Genomic DNA, 18,482 nt, shown 5'->3' on the forward strand with positions numbered 1-18,482 from the left:
ACCCAATAAATTAATTAGAAAATAATTGAGCTAGCAAAACCCATGCATAATCTCTCACTTAAAACTTCAAAAGAAGCAGATAGTGACAAAGGAGACCATTTTTAAAAGAGTTCTGCAGCGATTCAGGTGAGCTACGGAGGTGAGCTGAGCTCTACCAACCATGCTAATACTCTGTAATACAGAATTACTGGATATATATGTTATGCTAGCAAATATGGCTCAAGTAAAGGAAATACAGGCCTCACATCTCTATCATTCTTAGAGAGCAGATATTCATGCTAAAAATTATCAAGGCATAAGATCCTGATGTACCAACACCTTGTGTATCAAGGTCGTTCCTTCATTACAAAAAACACCGTACAAAAAGGAAGGGAGGAGCTTTCATCAAAAATGATTGAACAGGAAATCTGTTTGCAACCTGGAAAAGAGAAAACTGAAGGACAATTAGGAGCAAAGATGATGGAAAGATAAATGTATACTCTGCTATCTCTGAATACCACCAAGCCAACATTGTCACACACACAGAAGTGACAGGCAGCAAGTTCAAACCCAAGCCCAAATCAGACAATGTCAAAACCACTATTTCTTCAGAGAACACACACTCAGCCTGAAGTATACATTCATCTTTGGAGTGTATACATTTTACTGCCAAGAGAGTTATTCTTTCTTTAAGGAGAATCTGGTTTACCAAGGCAGATCTTGCATTCCTCACCATTGTCACAAGCTATAGACATAAGTTATGAAGATTTTAACTGTAGGAGAAAGTGCCAGAACAAGCTGCTTCCTCCAGCCTCACAGAGCATGCCTAAGAATCTAGATAAAGTTTATTACGCCACAAGTCAAGCTCTTTAGGAAGTGTCCCAGTGTAGACCTACATCTCTTATATGCCTTTCAAACATACTTATTAAAACATTTCATAAGTGTCTTTTTTTTAATACAATGAGAATAAATTACAAACAGTATGGGCCTGAGAAAGTGAATATTAAAGAGAAGCTTTGTTTGGAGTTCTAGTGCACCTTCACTGCAGAAAACTAATGAGTATCTTAAGCATTCAGCAGAAATTAATGTACCCAAGAATTGAAACAGGCTCCAGACAGTGGGAAATAAACACATGCAGCAGGCAACTCAACAGTACATGAGGTAACAACCTCAGTCTCTGCTTATGGCCCTGTAAACCATAGCTCTGTTAACAAAGCCACAACAAAAACAACTGAAAACATTGTGGAAGATGCATAGATACACTATTTCCCTGCTACAAGGATGCGCATCAAAAATTTGAACACAGAAAAGCCATAAATTATAGCACAGTAGATTCATGTAGTATTGCCCCCCTCCAAACTTCAATGTGCAAGACTCAGCCATCAGAAGGGCAGAAATTAACATAAGACACACAAAAATTACTATTTTCTCAAATAGTGAGGCTACATACTACAACCTAATATAGCACTAGCTCTTTAGAAGACCATAAGAATCATGTCTTCAACATAAAAACATGACAAATCAAATCTGAAAGATAAACCAAATTTATTTAAAACAAAAAATTATAACAGTGCTATTGCCAAAATTGAAAAAGTTATAGATTCTTTTACTGATGTGACAAGACAGCTAATTTACAGCCAGTTACATTAATTCTGAGAAAATCAGGTTGGATTTACACTGCTTCAATTGACTACATGTACTTTCTGAAAGACAAAGCGGTTCCCCTTCCCTCCCCTTCCCAAAAGAACAGACAAAAACATCCTATAAAAAACACGTACAGAATTTTGAGACACATGATCGAAACACGAACCACTGTCCAAAAGTCTGAAACTTCCCAACTTTGTGGCTTCAACCAACCCGCAATGGGGGAGCTACAAGCACAACGCCGTCACCTCTGACAAAGAGCATCGGAATATTCCTTTTGGTAGACTATGAAGAAGGAAAGAAAAGTTTACATTTACAAAAGTGTAGTTTACCCAAAAAAAAGCTGCTAAGCAAATAACCAAATTCAATCACAAAAAACCACCAGAACCAACTGCAATAAAAATAAGCCCAAACATATAACATTCCAGCATGTTGAAGAGATCAATACAACTAACACCACGGCTTTGAATATCTTTTGTACTTCCATAACAGTTTGCCCACAATTTTTTAGACCTTGGTTCAAAAAGTAGTCAGCAATAAACTACTTTAACAATACAACATAATATAGTTTTAAAAAAAAGCTTTCTAGAGATAAATACACTCAAGTCCTTACTTTATAAATCTCTTCATAAGTTTCTTCATCAATCTCTATTGTAGTTACAGTTTCTTCCACATCACCCAAAATCATATTTAAGTGCTGATCATAAGCCTGTAGGAATGAAGTTCATTTATTATTTCTTCCAATATTCAAACACAAGCTCATTGAAATGAGAATTATATCAAGACTTTCAGACATAATTATATTTTAGCTTGATTTCAACCAAAACATGCCACTATGTCAAAACAAAGTAGTACGCGTTATGATATCAAACACAAATGCCAACAAATCAGTACTCTGCAGCATTAAAAAAAAAAAAAAAAAGACCTTTATATTCACTGAAACATTCTTCCAGGAAATATCTCTGAAGCTTCCAGTAAGAACACATGCAAGAACTCAGAGACAGACTCTATTTCTTAACATTAAACCAGCCACACATTCTCTGCTCCCAGCTCAGCCTCCTGGAATCAATCCCCTGGGGCCAACCCAAGTGATATGAAAGCTGTGATTAATACAACACTACAAACACTGAAAAGAAGCACGTGTTCCAACCACCTTACAAAAAGCATGTTGCAAACTATGAGTGCCTCGCAGATTTCTCCTCATGTTCATGTTCTCAAAGGATTTAAGGCGCAGTTAACACATGGGGCAGCTGGATCCCTTCCCCAACACAGTACCGCACTCAGGAAAGATGACTGACTTAATAGAAAGCAAAAAAAATCTGTCTCATCAGGAGACAGATCACTTTCAGAAGAAAGTACTTAGCCAAAAAAGATTCACAGGTGATCCAGTTGAGTCCATATCACATCATACCCTCACAGGGTGTGCCTTAGGAGATACTTGTTTGATAACTATATTCTCATTTTAGTCTTAAAGAGACATGATAGTATATCAATGGAAGACACCTGGAGTGTTATTGCTTATTTCACAGAAACAGAAGCCAAAAGCAGTGGAATGCATTGCTTGGTATCCTTCAAAAAACAAGAAAAACAAGATACATCTCTTGAATCTCTAGAGAAACATTTAATAGCAGACTGAGTACTGAATAAATTAGATTTTGCCACCAATCACATTACACTTTTGATAACAGAAAGGGTTCAGCTCTTGTTAGGATGATCTTTAACTTACCTTATCTAACCACTTCTGCACTTTTAACCATTAGATACGATTACTTGCAATTTTAAACTAATATTTTTAAACAATCAATGGAAGAACCATAGAATCATTTGGGTTGGACTTTTCAAAATCATCTAGTCCAGCCTCCCTGCAATGAGCAGAGACATCTTCAACTACATTAGGTTGCTCAGAGCCCTGCCCAACCTGATCTTGAATGTTTGCAGGGATGAAGTATCTGTGTAGTAGATTGTTGTACATAAAAAAGGCTGGCCAGCGCTTAGCTGAATATGTATAACAGTGTTCTGAAAGTTTTACTTACATGTAGTCTGCCTCTAAGCTCTCTGTCATTCCTCATTTTGACATAGATTCGCTCATCCAGACTGAGTCTGATGAGATCAAGTGGCTCCTCTACAGTATTGGTGGTTTGTTGCTAAAAAAAAAAAAATTAAAAAATTCATTAGTAGAGAAGAAAACTGTGAACTTTTCTACTCCCCAGTGTTTGCAAGACACGGAAAACAAAACAATTAAGAACATAGATTCAAATATTACAAATCATTCCTTCACCTCCTGTTGAACCTGAGTGCAGCGGATATTACTGCTCCACAGATATTCACCAGCTGCAGCAAAATGAGTTCAAAGACTTCAGTTTAGTTTGCAGCAAATCATGCTTAACACATACTGTTGCATAAACTTTATTCCTTGTCAACAACCAGCGTCCATGCTGCAGTAGACAGCCTGATGTGCATGAACCAGGCAGCTTATTGACCAGCACCCCACCTGTGCTCACATGGCACAGGTTAGAAATACCAAACACATGCTGCCATTTTCACCAAACACCTGGGTACACATTGCCCATTGTGCCCCAAAAACACCCTTCTCAAATTATCATAGAAATAATTTTGGTTGGAAGAGACCCTCGAGATCATGGAGTCCAACCACAACCTAACTCTAGCGTTAAACTATGTCCCTAAGGACCTCGTCTAAATGCCTTTTAAACCCTTCCAGTGATGGTGAGTCCACCACTGCCCTGGGCAGCCTGTTCCACTGCTTCACAACCTTTTGCAGGAAGAATTTCTTCCTAATATCCAATCTGAACCTTCTGTGGAGCAAACTGAGGCCATTTCCTCTTGTTCTACCACTTGCTACTTGGGAGAAGAGACCAACATCCTCCATGCTCCAACCTTGGCCACACTGTTCCTGATACAAGCCAGGATGCTGGTAACATTTTTGGCCACCTGGGCACAAGCTGGCTCATGTTCAGTCACTGCTGATCAACGCCCCCAACACTCCTTGAGGGAGACAATACGGCAGCCACACCAGGCCTTGGAGCAGGTCAGAAACCTGAACACACACCAGGCTGAGGTCCTTTTTTATGATAAAGATCTATTTTCAGGATCACAGCTAAAATATAGAATCATAGAATGTCCTGAGTTGGAAGGGACCCACGAGGATCATCGAGTCTAACTCCTGTCTCTGCACAGGACACCCCACAGTTCACACCGATTGTCTGAGGACGTTGTCCAAATGCTTCTTGAACACTGTCAGGCTTGGGGCTGTGACACCTCCCTGGGGAGCCTGTTCAGTGTCCAGCACCCTCTGGGTGAAGAACCTTTTCCTCATCTCTAGGTGATCCTTCCCTGGCACATCTTCTTGCCATCCCATCAGGTTCTGTCATCAGTCACTAAAGAGAAGAGTTTGGCACCTGCTCCTCCTCCTTCCCTGGTGAAGAAGCTGGAGCCGCCATGAGGTCTCTTAGTCTCCTTTTCTCCAAGCTGAACAAAACAAGTGAGCATTTTTCTGCATATCCCGCAGCATGCTACTTATTTCCCACACAGTGAGGCAAAGCCGAAGGAATTTTCCTCAGCAGCTTTCCTCCGTTTCGCTCCTCCGGCGGTTCCTGGGGACCCGGGCCCTGCCCGCGCTCCTCACCGCCCCGGCGGCAGCACAAGCGCCGGGCCGCCCTGTGGCACCTTCACTCCACACACCAAGCGCTCCCGGCGGGGGCTGCGCGCCCCAGGAAGGCTGCCCGGGCTGGGGGGTTCCCAGCCCCAGCCAGGCGGCCCAACGCCGCCTCCAGCCGCGGAGGTTCCCCCAGGCCCCGCGGAGGGAAGGCGGGCCCGGCCGTGGCGGGAGCGGCCCCGCCGGTGCCCCCCCCCCCCCGCCCTGAGAGAAGCAGAGAGCCGCTCACCTGGTCCACCTCATCCGCCATCTTTCAAACCGCCTCCCGCGCTTTCCCGCGAGACTTTATGGCCCTTCCTCTTCCCCTCCGCCGGGGGCGGAACGGGGGGCGGAGAAGGGGGCACGGCGGGGAGGGCAGCGAGGCGGCCCGGCGGAGGGGCCGCGGTTTGCCCGCTGCCCCGGAGCGCCATGGCCAAGAAGCGCAAAGCATCGCCCCGGCCAGCGGCCGCCAGCAAGAGGCGCCCCGGGAGGCTGGGGGCGCCGCGGGACGAGCCGGAGGAGAAGGAGGAGGGTGAGCGCCACGGCGGGCCGGGCGCTGCGCCATCGCCGCGCCGTGGGGCCGCTCCAGGCCCCTGGTGTGCGGCGGGGCCGGGCGGGCGGGTGTGAGGGAAAGAGCCGGTGCCTCAGGCTGTAGGCGCGGAGAACCGTTCTCCACAGCGCCGGAGCTTGGGAGGGTTGGCCGGCAGAAAGCGGGGGTTTAAATCCGTGTGTGAAATTGGCCACAAAACGCCGTCTGGAAGCGCTAACAAAGGCTGGACACCAGGCACGGAGCCGCCCGCTGAGGGCTCTTGTCACTTAGCGAGGCTGGTGTCACCTCAGCGTCCCCCCGGGTCCCTGCGGGTCCCTGTCCCAGGAGAAAAAGCTCCAGAGAGCAGATTCACAGAGTTCAAATTTCTTGTGAGTGGCAAGTGCGATGGTTGTTTCTCAGCTGACCCCATTGGTAAAACCATAGGAATCTTTATGTACTTCTTGAGTGTTACATAAGTATATTCCTTACACGTGTCTCACTCAATTCATAGAATCATAGAATCATTTCAGTTGGAAGAGACCCTCAGAATCAGCGAGCCCAACCATAACCTAACCTAACCCTAGCACTAAACAGTGTTCCTAAGTACCTCATCTAAATGCCTTTTAAACCCCTGCAGGGATGGTGACTCCACCACTGCCCTGGGCAGCCTGTTCCAATGCCTGACAACCCATTCCGTGAAGAATTTTTTCCTAATATCCAATCTAAACCTCCCTGTTACAACTTGAGGCAATTTCTTCTTGTCCTACCGCTTGTTACTTGGGAGAAGAGACCAACCCCCTCCATGCTCCAACCTCCTTTCAGGCAGTTGCAGACAGTGATAAGTTCTCCCCTCAGCTCCTGTTCTCCAGGCTGAACAGCCCCAGCTCCCTCACCCGCTCCTCATCACACTTGTGCTCCAGTCCCTCATCAACTTTATGGCCTCCTCTGCACTCTCTCTTCTTACCTGTTTTTTCAGAAACAACTACATGCTTGACATTGTGAGTGCTCATTTCATCTGTAGCTGGCTCTAATGAAGGCCGTGGCAGTATTGTTTCCGATTTCCATGGAGATGAAACTTCATCCTGTAACATATCTTCTTTTCTTCTGTCCCATGCAGGTGATTTTGTAAAAAAGAAGCCCAGTATAAAGAAGAATGACTCAAAAGCTCTGGCTAGGAAGAAGGAAGAAGATTGTGATACTGCAGTTTCCAACTCAGAAAATAAGCCTTCAAAACAAGGAGCAAAATCACTAATAAAAGAAAACAAGAGAATTACTAGAAATAAAGAGAATGACAACAAAGAGGAAACATGCAGGTAAGTGTACTTATTATTCAAGTCTATAGGAGCTCTTTTTTCATGGTTACATGTTATTTGTTTAGTGAGCAGGTTTTTTTTAGGCTGTCAATACAATTTAGTACATTTGTGTCAACAGCTGATCCGAAGTAGCATCTTATTCATTGCAGAGTCAGTCCGGAGGGAGATCGTCTGTATGGGGAAACAAATGCATGATGATATTAGCACAGTTTGCCCATCGAGATTGCTATAGCAATTGAATTAATAAAGAGAAATTAAAGTGATTGGTCTCATTTCACTGGCCAGCCAGAGCCTTGCGTATTAGTGTAGTGAAACAGAAACAGTTCCTACTTCAGTACGATTTACAGGTTCAGTAAGAACAAATGATTCAGTGAACCATTTCTCCATTTGTACAACCTGTTCTCAAGGATGGGCCTTTTGTAGGTTCAGAGATCTTCCTTCCTAAATATCCTTGCAGAACCAGGACCTAAGTTTGCACTGAAAAAAGTGTTGTTCTGTTGAGCCCATGGTTATTTATGGCAAAGATGGTTTGCTTTACAGAGAAGGTGTCTGTGGTTTAATTGTCAAACACTCAGTCAGTTGTTACTGATGCAGAGGTCATGCTTCATTTATTTCCCTATTTTTAGTGTGTTCTTTCTCCGTTTTTCTTAAGTAAACAAGCACTTGCACTTCCTGGTGCTAAAGCCATTTTGATAATTTTAACAGTGACTCACTGAAGCCCCCTCAGAAGGAGATAAAATTGAAGAGAGAATCCCCTGTTAAAAAAGAGATGGATGAAGACAATGCTGGTGATGATGATGAAAGCGAAGATGAATGGGAGGATGTGGAAGGTAAAAGTTATATGTTTATCTGTTTTAGGGAGTAAATAAATACCTTTTCATTTGTAATTAGATTTTTGAACCATTTCTCTGGTAAATATATATACTCTGTATACCTAAAGCGTGCTCCATGTGCCTATCTGTATCTTTAAAAGCTCATATCTCACAATGCTTCTAGAATGGTTCCAAAGCAAAAAAACCTACACAACTACTGACCTGATGTCAGTGCCTATTTGTTGACGTATGTTAAAATTACACTACAATGCACAAAGCACCTTCTCAGGTGTTTGTGTTGTCTAATATTGAGCAGCTAAGAATGAGACGATTTGAAGATTCAAAACTGCAATTTCCAGGTAAAGGAGAGTGAAGATGCAACCAACTGAGCTCTTCGATTAGGCGGCCATCAACAAACTCTGATAAGAATCATGGTGATCATAATCTTCGTATTTTTCCACTACAGATTTATGCATTCTAAAGTGAACAATTTTAAGTTTTTTCTTTGCTACTCTACAAGTACCCTTCAAATCACATTTGCTTCATGCACCTTTCTCCTGATTAAGTTTGCTTGTGACAGCCACTTGCCATTAGACTGTGCTGAGCTGATTCCTCAACAGCAAGTGACTGGAATCCAGCAGTTATTTGAAATAACGGAGCATACACAGTGTTATGAAAGATACAGGAGCTGGTAATTACTGGGTACATTCTGCTTGTAGGTGGTTTGAACACTTGAACATGAATGGGTAGGTTCTTATCCTATTGCCAGCCCTCTCTGGGGGAACTATTCCGTGTTTACTTGTCATTTAGTAATATTTTCTTTTTGCAGAGCTCCAGGAACCTGCCACAGATAAGTTAGAAGAAGCTGCTGTTCTTCCAGCAATGGCGCTGCCAAGCAATCCTGTCGAGATAGAGATTGAAACCCCAGAGCAGATGAAGAAAAGACAGAGGAGGTAAGAACAGGGAAGGTAATGGAGGGCTGTTAAAGGATGAAGTTAAAAATAGTCCTCACTGTCACTGACTTGATCTGCTCTGGGTAGAAATCACCGTGCTTTAATATCCACTTTTCCAAACAATAGTAGCTCTCTTCAAGGAGAACTGTGGGTGAATAGCATCGTTATAGTGTAAATATCTTAACAGCTCAGGTAGAACTTTCTTTGTGTCCATAGCTGGGGTGTGAATAGATCAAATGAACACCCTCGGCATCTGGGAGCATTATAGCAAGGAGGGTTTGCTTTGTGTGGCAGCTGGAGGCCACCCTTCATAACAAAGAAACCAGAATGTCAGTTGCCAATAAGTTGAAAGACTTCATCAATGAAGAGAAAACCATTTTTCCAGGAATCTGAATGGAATGCTAGCTGTAATCTGAAAATCAAACAGTTCAGACAGTGAACTACAAATTTAGTATGGAGCAATCCAAGCTGTCTGGTGGGACACTGTAGGCACATTAAGTCAGGCGGTGTTTTAGGCTATCTAAATATACCCGAGATCTCAGGAATTTGGTACATGAAGTTCCCAATTGATTAGCTGTGTGCAGCCCGTGTGTCTGTTCACAGAGCCAGTAACTAAACTTCTGTTAAGTGTGCACAGAAGCTTCTCTGGGATGGATTCTCTTTGAGAAGTGAGCCAGTTCAGGAATCTAGAAAAGCAGGTCTATAGAAAACCCACAACATCCATTTCTTCTGTAATCTCACACAGCGAAAAAAGGAAAGCCGAGTTTGAGACGTATCTTCGGAGAATGATGAAACGTTTCAGCAAGGAGGTTCGTGAGGACACACACAAGGTATTGATCGCAGAGAAACCTGGCAGAGAAACAATTGAGTGTAAAGGTGTCTGAACTGATTTGTAATGAAGAAGAAACTAATTTTGATCAAATCATGTGGGGCCATGGCTAGGAATGAAAAAAAAGCTGTGGTCTGGAGAAGCCCTGTGTCCACCCTCTGTATACTCAGGAGGCTTCACTGTTGCCTGTCTCTGTTAAAAGCAGCAGTAAAGCCTTCCTCATCTGTACCAGGGACAATAGTTCCAGCAATCTCCTGTGAACTCACTACAGGAACTTTTTTCTCTCAGGTTCACCTCTTGTGTTTATTAGCAAGTGGTTTCTATCGGAACAGGATCTGCAGCCAGCCAGATCTTCATGCCATCGGTCTGTCCATCATCCCCACGCGCTTCACAAAAGTGCCTGCAGACCAAGTGAACCTTCTCTACCTTTCCAACTTGGTGAAATGGTAAAACCCACTCTCCTAATCATGCTGTCGCATAGAATGTAGAATCAGGGTTCAGGAAGGGGGGTAAATGTAGTATAATCACCAATTTTCAGCGTTACTTCTGATTTTAAATACAAAGGTGAGAGTCCTTTTTACAGGAGGAAAGGATAAACTGTGAAGTTGAAGAATGCAGTCACAGACACCTGCCATTAAGTAGGTGTCTCGTATTTCAGGTTTGTTGGAACCTTCACTGTCAATGCTGAGCTTTCCATGGAAAAAGGGGAGTCCCTTGAGTCGACCTTGGAGAAGCGTTTTGCCATCTATGCTGCACGAGATGAGGAAGAGTTGGTTCATGTAAGTGAATGGGAGGCGCGGGGTTGGTCGCTGGGTTTGCAGGTTGGATCGTTGCTGTAGTGCTGTCAGGCAGCACGCAAAGTGGTGTCTGAGGGATGGATTTGGAGGAAACAAATTGGTGACTGAGGTGATTCCATGGCTTTTTCTGTTGTATTTTTAGCTGAAGTCCTTCTGTGAGTCAGTTCTTCAGTTTGAATTGTGCCTGACTGGAGCCTCTACCCTGTTTCCCTGAAAATAAGACTGCGTCTTATATTAATTTTTGCTGCAAAAGTTACTACTTTTTTACATGTATAGCTGCCTGGACACTATTCAAATTGACTTCTTTAATGAACTGTAACTAGGGCTTATTTTGGAGTGCGGCTTGTATTTCAAGCATCCTCAAAAGTCCTGAAAAATCATGCTAGGGCCTATTTTTGGGGTAAGTCTTATTTTTGGGGAAACAGGGTAGTTCTGGTTAGTGTCACTGCACGCTCTGTGTTCTGCTGCGCCTTGCTGTGGAAATGCAGAGGTGTCACCTCTGGGACAGGAAGAAAAGACAAAGCGAGCAATTATTTGTTATAGAACCCATCTTGTAAGAGTTTTAAGATTCTTTTTCATACACCTTAATAAGAAGTTAAAAATGCTTTGTTTTTTCTTTTGCAGATATTTTTAATTATTCTGCGAGCATTACAGCTGCTGTGTCGCCTCGTGTTGTCTTTTCAGCCTATTCCTCTCAAGAAGACAAGCGCAAAGGTAGTTTTTGTTGAATGTGTGGAATAAGGAATAGGTTACTGATTTAGAGTAGGATTGAAAAACTTTCCGACTGTTGCAGCTTGAGATGAATTGCTTACTGCGTTAACCAGGGTGATGAATGTTCTGACTGTAACACACAAGACAGAAACCCTTAACCTTTAGGTTTCTCCTTAAAAAAAAAAGTCTTTCAGCAAAGACTTCTTATGCTTCAGTGGTTTTAAATTTCTTTAAAGCTTAGACAGTGAACATTTGCTGCTTGAGTAAACTCTCTTCAGCCATTTGCCTGAAGCTTTCAAGTCCCCAAGACATGCAGGCTGACCATGCCCGCCAACCTTTGGTCTGCACGTACCTTGTGCTGATTCCAGTCTTTCTTTTAACATATTCTTAGCTGTGGTAAGAAAAGTGACGTAGGCTTTTTGTTTGCAGGGAAAAAGCTCATCCAACAGGCAGTCTCTCAGCAGTACATCTGAGGGTAAGAAGAGCTCTGCCACAACACCCAAAGCCGTGGCAAAAAAACACCCCTGCAGAAAAGCCAAATGGGAGGAAGAATCCTCAGAGAGTGAAGAAGACAACAAGGAGCCAAAGACACACAAAACTGCTCAGACCAAAAGGACACACAAGTCAAAGCTGACTACAGGCAGCCAGAAACAGAAGGAATCTAGTAACAGGGAGAGCAGTTTAGCAGAAAAAGATGTGCCGGTCCGGCCCAAGAATGATCGCCGGAGACGAGTGGCCTCCAAAGTGTGTTACAAAGAAGAGAGTGGAAGCGATGAGGGCAGCGGTTCGGACTTTGAGGTTTCAGAAGAGGAGAGTGATGTCTCTGATGAGGATTTTGAAACTGTCTCTAAAAGACCGAGGAGCTCACTGAGCTCCCAGAAGTCAAAGGTAACGGCTATAAAAAGCCCGAAAACTGAGACTTCAGAATCAAGGCTATCCAAAAATTCACAGGAAGCTGATCCTAAGCCAGGGGAAAGTACAGCTCCACCCGTGCCTCATGCACAGAAAAAGAGAAACAAAATAATTTCTAGTGATGAGGATGGTGGGCAGCAGGAGGTAAGGAAGACGGGCACAGACCAGTGGCTGGAGGTTTTCCTTGAATGCGAGGACAAGTGGGTGTGTGTAGACTGTGTTCACGGGAACGTTGGGCAGCCCCAGCTGTGCTTCACGTACGCCACAAAGCCGCTTTTCTATATTGTGGGGTTCGACAACGATGGGAGCGTGAGGGATGTGACGCAAAGATATGACCCGGTGTGGATGACGGCAACGAGGAAGAGTCGTGTGAACCCTGAGTGGTGGGAGGAGACACTGCAGCCCTATAAAACTCCCTATGTGGAAAGAGACAAGAAAGAGGAAAACGAGGTAAATGGCGATAGGTCTTTCAGGACATTTAGTGCCAGGAGTCCAGTCCTTGGATTCTCATTCAGGCAAACATCTTTCCATGAGAAAGGAAAGTTGTCTTTGAGCTTGAAATGTTCAGATTGAGCATGTTTTAAAGGGAATATACAATGTTAGATTAAAATAATATCACATGGAGGCTGGTCAGAGAAATCTGGGTAGCAAAAGTACCAGAGAGCCCATGCTGGAAGCTTGCTAGTATGGTTTCTGTGCAGTTTAGCATTCTCAGTCTTTAAAATGCGTAGAACTGAGTACACATATAAGTACATATTTGCAACAAGAATGCTTTGGTCTGTTGTCTCATGTGAGTTTCTGGTGTTTTTTTCCTTTGATCCAAACTGTGATCATTCTTATTTTATTACAAAGGGTAGCGCAAGAGAGTTGTGAGATCACTCTTCTTTGTGTCATTCCTACAGTTTCAAGTTAAGCTTCAAGATCAGCCTCTACCAACAGCAATTGGAGAGTACAAAAACCACCCTCTGTACGCGCTGAAGAGGCACCTCCTGAAATACCAGGCGATCTATCCCGAGTCGGCTGCTGTCCTGGGGTACTGCAGGGGGGAGGCCGTCTACTCCAGGTGAGTGCTGCACGTGTTGTCCTGTGCGACTCTGATCTTTGTAGCAAATTTAAGAGCTGATTTGTTAATCATAATGTGACCAGCAGGACTAGAGAAGTGATTGCGCCACTGTACTCGGCACTGCTGAGGCCTCACCTTGAATCCTGGGTTCAGTTTTGGGCCCCTCATCATAAGAAGGACATTGAGGTACTAGAGGGAGCGCAGAGGGGGCGACGAAGCTGGTGAGGGGCTGGAGCACAAGTGTGATGAGGAGCGGGTGAGGGAACTGGGGCTGTTCAGCCTGGAGAACAGGAGGCTGAGGGGAGAACTTATCACTGTCTGCAACTGCCTGAAAGGAGGTTGGAGCATGGAGGGTGTTGGTCTCTCAAGTAGTAAGTGATAGAACAAGAGGAAATGGCCTCAAGTTGCACCAGGGAAGGTTTAGATTGGATATTAGGAAAAAATTCTTCCTGGAAAGTGCTGTCGGGCATTGGAACAGGCTGCCCAGGGCAGTGCTGGAGTCACCATCCCTGCAGGGGTTTAAAAGGAGTTTAGACAAGGTTCTTAGGGACATTGTTTAGTGCTAGGATTAGGGTTAGATTATGGTTGGACTTGACGATCGTGAGGGTCTCTTCCAACTGAAATGATTCTATGATTCTGTTCTATGATTCTAAGATCATGATGGTATCAGCAGTGGGCTCGGCCGTGTGCAGAGACAGGGTGAGCCATTTAGCTGCTTAGGTAGCACGTGTGTGTCACTTAGTTAGAGCTTTTTCTACAATTCCTAGTGTGCAAAACAGTTTGGAAGTCTCTTACGGAGACACTTAAAAACTCGGATGCTCCTCCTTTCTGTCCTTTTCAGAGACTGTGTACATACGCTGCACTCCAGGGACACATGGCTGAAGCAAGCTCGGGTGGTGAGGATCGGAGAAGCGCCATACAAAGTAAGAGGGTTTGACTTCCTTCTGTGCAGCATGTCTGCCCTCTAAAGCTCAAGCTCAATTCTGGTTTGGTTTTTGCCTTCTCTCTGTCAGCAGATGAAGATTTCTCGCTTGCATGGTTTGTGGTAGCTGCATCATGAATCTGTCCACCTACTGTGCCTGTAGTTCCTACGTGTTACCCAAAGCCCAGCTATCTTTTCTTCCCACTGCAAGGGTATCTAGCAGAACCTCACCCTTTTCATCCTCTTCAAAGGCATCCTAGCGTTTTAGATGAACTGCAGGATCTGGCTCTCTGCATGCAGGTGTTGTGGATTATCATTTATAAACAATGGATACTGAAGCTAGAAAATAGGCATTTCTTCCCGCCCAGAGCCTTCTCCTTTGATGTGCTAAGAAAGTCTGAAATCACTTGGCAGCTTGTGGAGTTGGTGTTACAGCCTTGGGCATTGTGTTTGCACAGATGGTGAAAGGATTTTCCAACCAGGTGAGGAAGGCGCGCCTGGCGGAGCCCGCAAACCAGGACAAAGAGGACCTGGCGCTATTCGGTCGCTGGCAGACGGAGGAGTATCAGCCACCTATAGCAGTGGATGGAAAGGTACCTGGAAAGGCAGAGGCCTGGAAGTATTTGTATGGAGCTATGGGCTTTATTTTTCCACAAGTTGCACGTTTCAGAGGTGAGATCAGTCAATAACATCTGGATTCAGGATTAAGACTTCTGAGGTAACTCTACCCAGGGAGAAATGGTCAAAACTACACCAAGGCCTTTCTTTACTGAATACAAGTAATGCGTGCTGGCAGCGCAGACTGCTGACTTTGTAATTTTGTTGATCTAATTTGCCTACGCTACATTTGTTTTGCTAATTCTCTGCATTACAGCCTGAGTAACGAGGCCAGGGCAGAGAACATAACTAGGAGATAACCACGCAGCTATAATCTCGGCTTGTGCCTTGTCGTGTGAATATTGAATAGTAGAGTGGAATGTAGCAGGTCAGAAGGAAAGGAGAGTCCCTGAGCTGCAGCGGGGATTTTCACCCTCCAAGAGTGCAGAAGTGTCACCATTCCTCTTCAATTTTTACGACAACAGGTTCCTCGGAATGAATACGGAAACGTCTATCTCTTCCTGCCATCCATGTTACCCGTTGGCTGCGTGCAGCTGAGACTCCCAAACCTGAACAGATTGGCGCGGAAGCTGGACATCGACTGCGCTCAGGCCATCACGGGGTTTGATTTCCACGGCGGCTACTCGCACCCAGTGTATGTAAAGCCGCTTTGTTGCAGCCGATAGATTTTGATGTCCCGCAGAAGCTCTACACCCTGTGTTAAGGAGTTCATGTCCTCTTTTGTGCTGGTAGTGGCGGTGAAGTGAGTGGCCCTGGCACACAGAAGGGACTTGAAGTGTGGGGAGGATCAGTGATGAGTTACACATGCAGGTCCCATGAGACAGACGGTTCTGTGAATAACCAGTAGTTTTGTTTAGCTGGGTCAGCAGGCATTTGCTCCCTTTCTTTCTCTTCTAGTAGCTGACAGAGGATTGTGTTCTCCTTCCTAGTACCGATGGCTACATTGTCTGTGAGGAGTATAAGGACATCCTCCTCGCTGCCTGGGAGAACGAACAAGCAGAAATGGAAAAGAAAGAGAAGGAGGTGATTTCTTATCTTCCTCATTGTGAAATTTATTAAGTAACTGTGGACAGTCAAACAAGGGTGAGCTGTGTAAGGAACAGACACGGAATTCCGTGACCCAGGGGCTACTGGCATCCCCCAAATACCCTGTTTGGGGCTTGGTGTCCAGACTGCAGGATCTGCAATGGGATGTACTCTGGAAGAGTTTTCATGGCTGCTGGGAAACAAAAATAAGGATGCACATATGAGGTTAGACTTTGGGAAGTGGTTCTGATGTCGCTTACACAGTTGGGGTGCACGTTAGAAAGTGACAGTAATTAGCGTATTTAGCAGATAATTGGACACCAACATATTTTAAGAGTCCTATTGGCCTATTAGCTTTTAACATGACACATTTAAGTTAGCATGAGGGTTTTTTTAATGGCAGTTTAAAATCTTCAATCTTGCGTTTTCCGTGGGCGTAAACACATTGAAACTTCCAACACTCAACTCTGTTTCAATAACAATCCCACACAGAAACGTGAAAAAAGGGCTCTGGGAAACTGGAAACTGCTGACAAAAGGACTTCTCATCAGAGAGCGACTGAAGCAGCGCTACTCCCTCAAGGTATTCTGCATTTCTAGTAGTGATTTCTTTTTCAGGATGAGATTTCTCTATCAAGAGGTTGTTTTTGGGTTTTTTTTCCAGTCTTTTCAATGTGTTTTGTTTCCAGTTGTTTGTGTAGAACTTCCAGAGCGTAGTTGCTCAAAGAATCATCTTTCCTGTTGTATCCATGTGACTAGCAACTAGTAAAAAAAATACACCAGAAATTTGATGTGCTCACATCCATGAAAGATTCATTATCAATGACCAAGAGATTAGTGTTTCCTAAAGCATCTTTTTCTGTTTTGACACACCCCGTTCCTAGACTTATTCCTCCAAACCAAGTAAGTAGCTCACAGGATGAAAAAGGCTGCTTTTTGTTATGAAGCCACATGGTTTAGTTCTTAATCTATTTCCCATTGGGAAAAGTGAAAGGTGTCATCTCTTTAAAGCAGGTTTATTTTCATTCTTCTGCAGCCAAAAATATGTTGAAAGAATGTTCAACATCCAGGAATAGAACCACATCACTTTGGGAGAGTGGCAGAGCAGCCAACTCTAGTAATGTCACCGAGTGTTGCTGCGATGGAAGACGAGCCCTTTGGAAAGGGGTAGTTGTGGGTGACTTCTAGAGCAACTTGTTGATTTTTGGGCCTGTTTTTTGCAGACGGAGCCATTAGCACCTGAGGCAGAGAAAGGAGACGGATTCTCTTCTGATGAAGACGAAGGTCCAAGTTCAGAGACTGCAGTAGGGAACACGGCCATTTATTGGCCCCAAAATCGCCAGTTAGAGAAAACGAAAGAAAGCAACACAACCAGAAAAAGCAAGCGGGAAAAGAAAGGAGAAGCAGCACAGTTGTTCCCTTTTGAGAAACTGTGATCAGAAGGTATATTTCTTTGCCATTTCTAGATGCAAGAACAATAGTCACAGCGAAGTATCCTTTGCTAGTTAAGGACTTAATCTTGCACTGCGCTTGTGTTTCTGAGCTGTGGGATCGACCTAATTCAGTATCAAGAGTTTCTTTTGGTATCACACTTCACCCCATTCCCCTTGGGCTTGGAAGCAGATGTGCAGTTGGACCTTCTCAGAGCATCACTTTGTGTTGCTGGGGTTTTTTGCTCTTCTGTGTCGCTCAGCACTAATAATTCTGGGGTTTGAGCCATTCCTTTCACTGCCACTGTCCTTGCCCATTTTTGTCCTTCCCATCTTTTCCTGCTTGCCCAGAACTAAGGAATGGAGCTGCTGTTGAACAACCTGTGGTGAACTGGCCAAAGGGCGACTGGCACGCTCTTTGTTCCGATCTTTTCCAAATTGGTGAAGCCAAGTTCTGCTCTTACTGTCTTGCAATCCCAGTGAGACAAAATACTTCCCTTCAGGTGTAAAAAACGATACAACCAAGATTTGGGGGAATCTGAACATTTACTTTCTGAATCCCTGCCTTTTGTGACAGCTCTGGTTGGGGTTTTCAGCCTTTTCTCCCTTTAATTCCAGAAATCTTGTGTATTAGAAGAGAGAAGCCCCGTCCCCGTTTCAAACTTAAGGTGAAATATGTCTTAAGTAATTTAAATATATGCATATTTGTTTCAGTTTTGATTCATCAAGACTATGTGGATATGTTGGGGGCAAAAACCACCTGAAACTGGCTGAGCGTCGTTGGCTGAAACAAAATGACTGAAGCCAGAGAGCTCTTGGAAATGTTATTCAATAGTTAAACATTTAAAAACCATTAAGGAATGTTACATCCACACAAGCTTTTCCTGCAGTTTTTTTAATAGAAATGCTGCTCTTTCTTTAATAGTATTTTTATAATTAAATAATTTTATAATATAATTAAGTTACACTGACACTGTCTCTTTAAAAATAGGGGGGAATACAGTCCAGTCATTGCTGGACACTGTCCCAGAGAAAGATGGAAATGTAAGAAAATGGCTTACATTTAATTTTGTGCAGAAAAAAGTCTATTTTTATACTGTATTTGTAGAACAAAATAAAGTATGGAAGAAAGAGAATGTTTTGTGTTCCACCTCTGTCCAGCCTGCTCGTTCTTCTGGGTGCCTGGAAAGGACAAGAGTCACAAAGCCCAGGCCTGACCGCTTGCAAATTGGATTTACGTTAAGGGTTTTCATTGGGAGTTTTTAGTCTTTGTTACCAAATTCTGAATAAAAG

At 43.9% G+C, this 18,482-nt stretch overlaps 2 protein-coding genes across 5 annotated transcripts; one reads left to right on the plus strand and one right to left on the minus strand.

The window, feature by feature from the left end:
* Positions 1-1,812: 1,812 nt before the first annotated feature.
* LSM3 (LSM3 homolog, U6 small nuclear RNA and mRNA degradation associated) lies at positions 1,813-5,596 on the minus strand. The gene is made up of 4 exons (XM_080350500.1): positions 5,526-5,596; positions 3,657-3,767; positions 2,237-2,332; positions 1,813-1,908 (listed from the first exon to the last, which is right to left on the minus strand). Exons 1-4 carry the CDS (start codon positions 5,544-5,546, stop codon positions 1,828-1,830), a joined length of 309 nt encoding a protein of 102 aa, XP_080206626.1. The 5' UTR covers positions 5,547-5,596; the 3' UTR covers positions 1,813-1,827.
* XPC (XPC complex subunit, DNA damage recognition and repair factor) lies at positions 5,593-18,234 on the plus strand. 4 transcript variants are annotated; one of them, XM_080350495.1, is made up of 17 exons: positions 5,593-5,807; positions 6,922-7,117; positions 7,823-7,947; positions 8,759-8,882; positions 9,628-9,712; positions 10,000-10,157; positions 10,370-10,490; positions 11,133-11,222; positions 11,649-12,581; positions 13,034-13,194; positions 14,036-14,117; positions 14,575-14,709; positions 15,199-15,368; positions 15,664-15,757; positions 16,253-16,342; positions 16,983-17,202; positions 17,904-18,234. In XM_080350495.1, the coding sequence occupies exons 1-16, from the start codon at positions 5,705-5,707 to the stop codon at positions 17,193-17,195; spliced, it is 2,880 nt and encodes a 959-aa protein (XP_080206621.1). In that variant the 5' UTR covers positions 5,593-5,704; the 3' UTR covers positions 17,196-17,202; positions 17,904-18,234. The 4 variants fall into 4 exon arrangements, with proteins under 4 accessions (XP_080206621.1, XP_080206620.1, XP_080206622.1 ...); XM_080350494.1 differs by having other exon boundaries at positions 16,983-18,234; XM_080350496.1 differs by having other exon boundaries at positions 14,599-14,709; positions 16,983-18,234.
* Positions 18,235-18,482: the final 248 nt, after the last annotated feature.

This window comes from Nesoenas mayeri, assembly GCF_963082525.1.
Source record: "Nesoenas mayeri genome assembly, chromosome: 10".
Classification (NCBI taxonomy): domain Eukaryota; kingdom Metazoa; phylum Chordata; class Aves; order Columbiformes; family Columbidae; genus Nesoenas; species Nesoenas mayeri.

Coding starts and splice junctions, on each gene's coding strand:
- LSM3 (XM_080350500.1), bottom strand. CDS start 5,546: ATGGCGGATGAGGTGGACCAG. Junction 3,768..5,525: donor TGGCGGATGAGGTGGACCAG/GTGAGCGGCTCT, acceptor TTTTTTTTTTAG/CAACAAACCACCAATACTGT. Junction 1,909..2,236: donor CTTATGAAGAGATTTATAAA/GTAAGGACTTGA, acceptor CCTTCTTCATAG/TCTACCAAAAGGAATATTCC.
- XPC (XM_080350494.1), top strand. CDS start 5,705: ATGGCCAAGAAGCGCAAAGCATCGCCCCGGCCAGCGGCCGCCAGCAAG. Junction 7,118..7,822: donor AACAAAGAGGAAACATGCAG/GTAAGTGTACTT, acceptor TAATTTTAACAG/TGACTCACTGAAGCCCCCTC. Junction 14,118..14,574: donor TCGGAGAAGCGCCATACAAA/GTAAGAGGGTTT, acceptor GTGTTTGCACAG/ATGGTGAAAGGATTTTCCAA.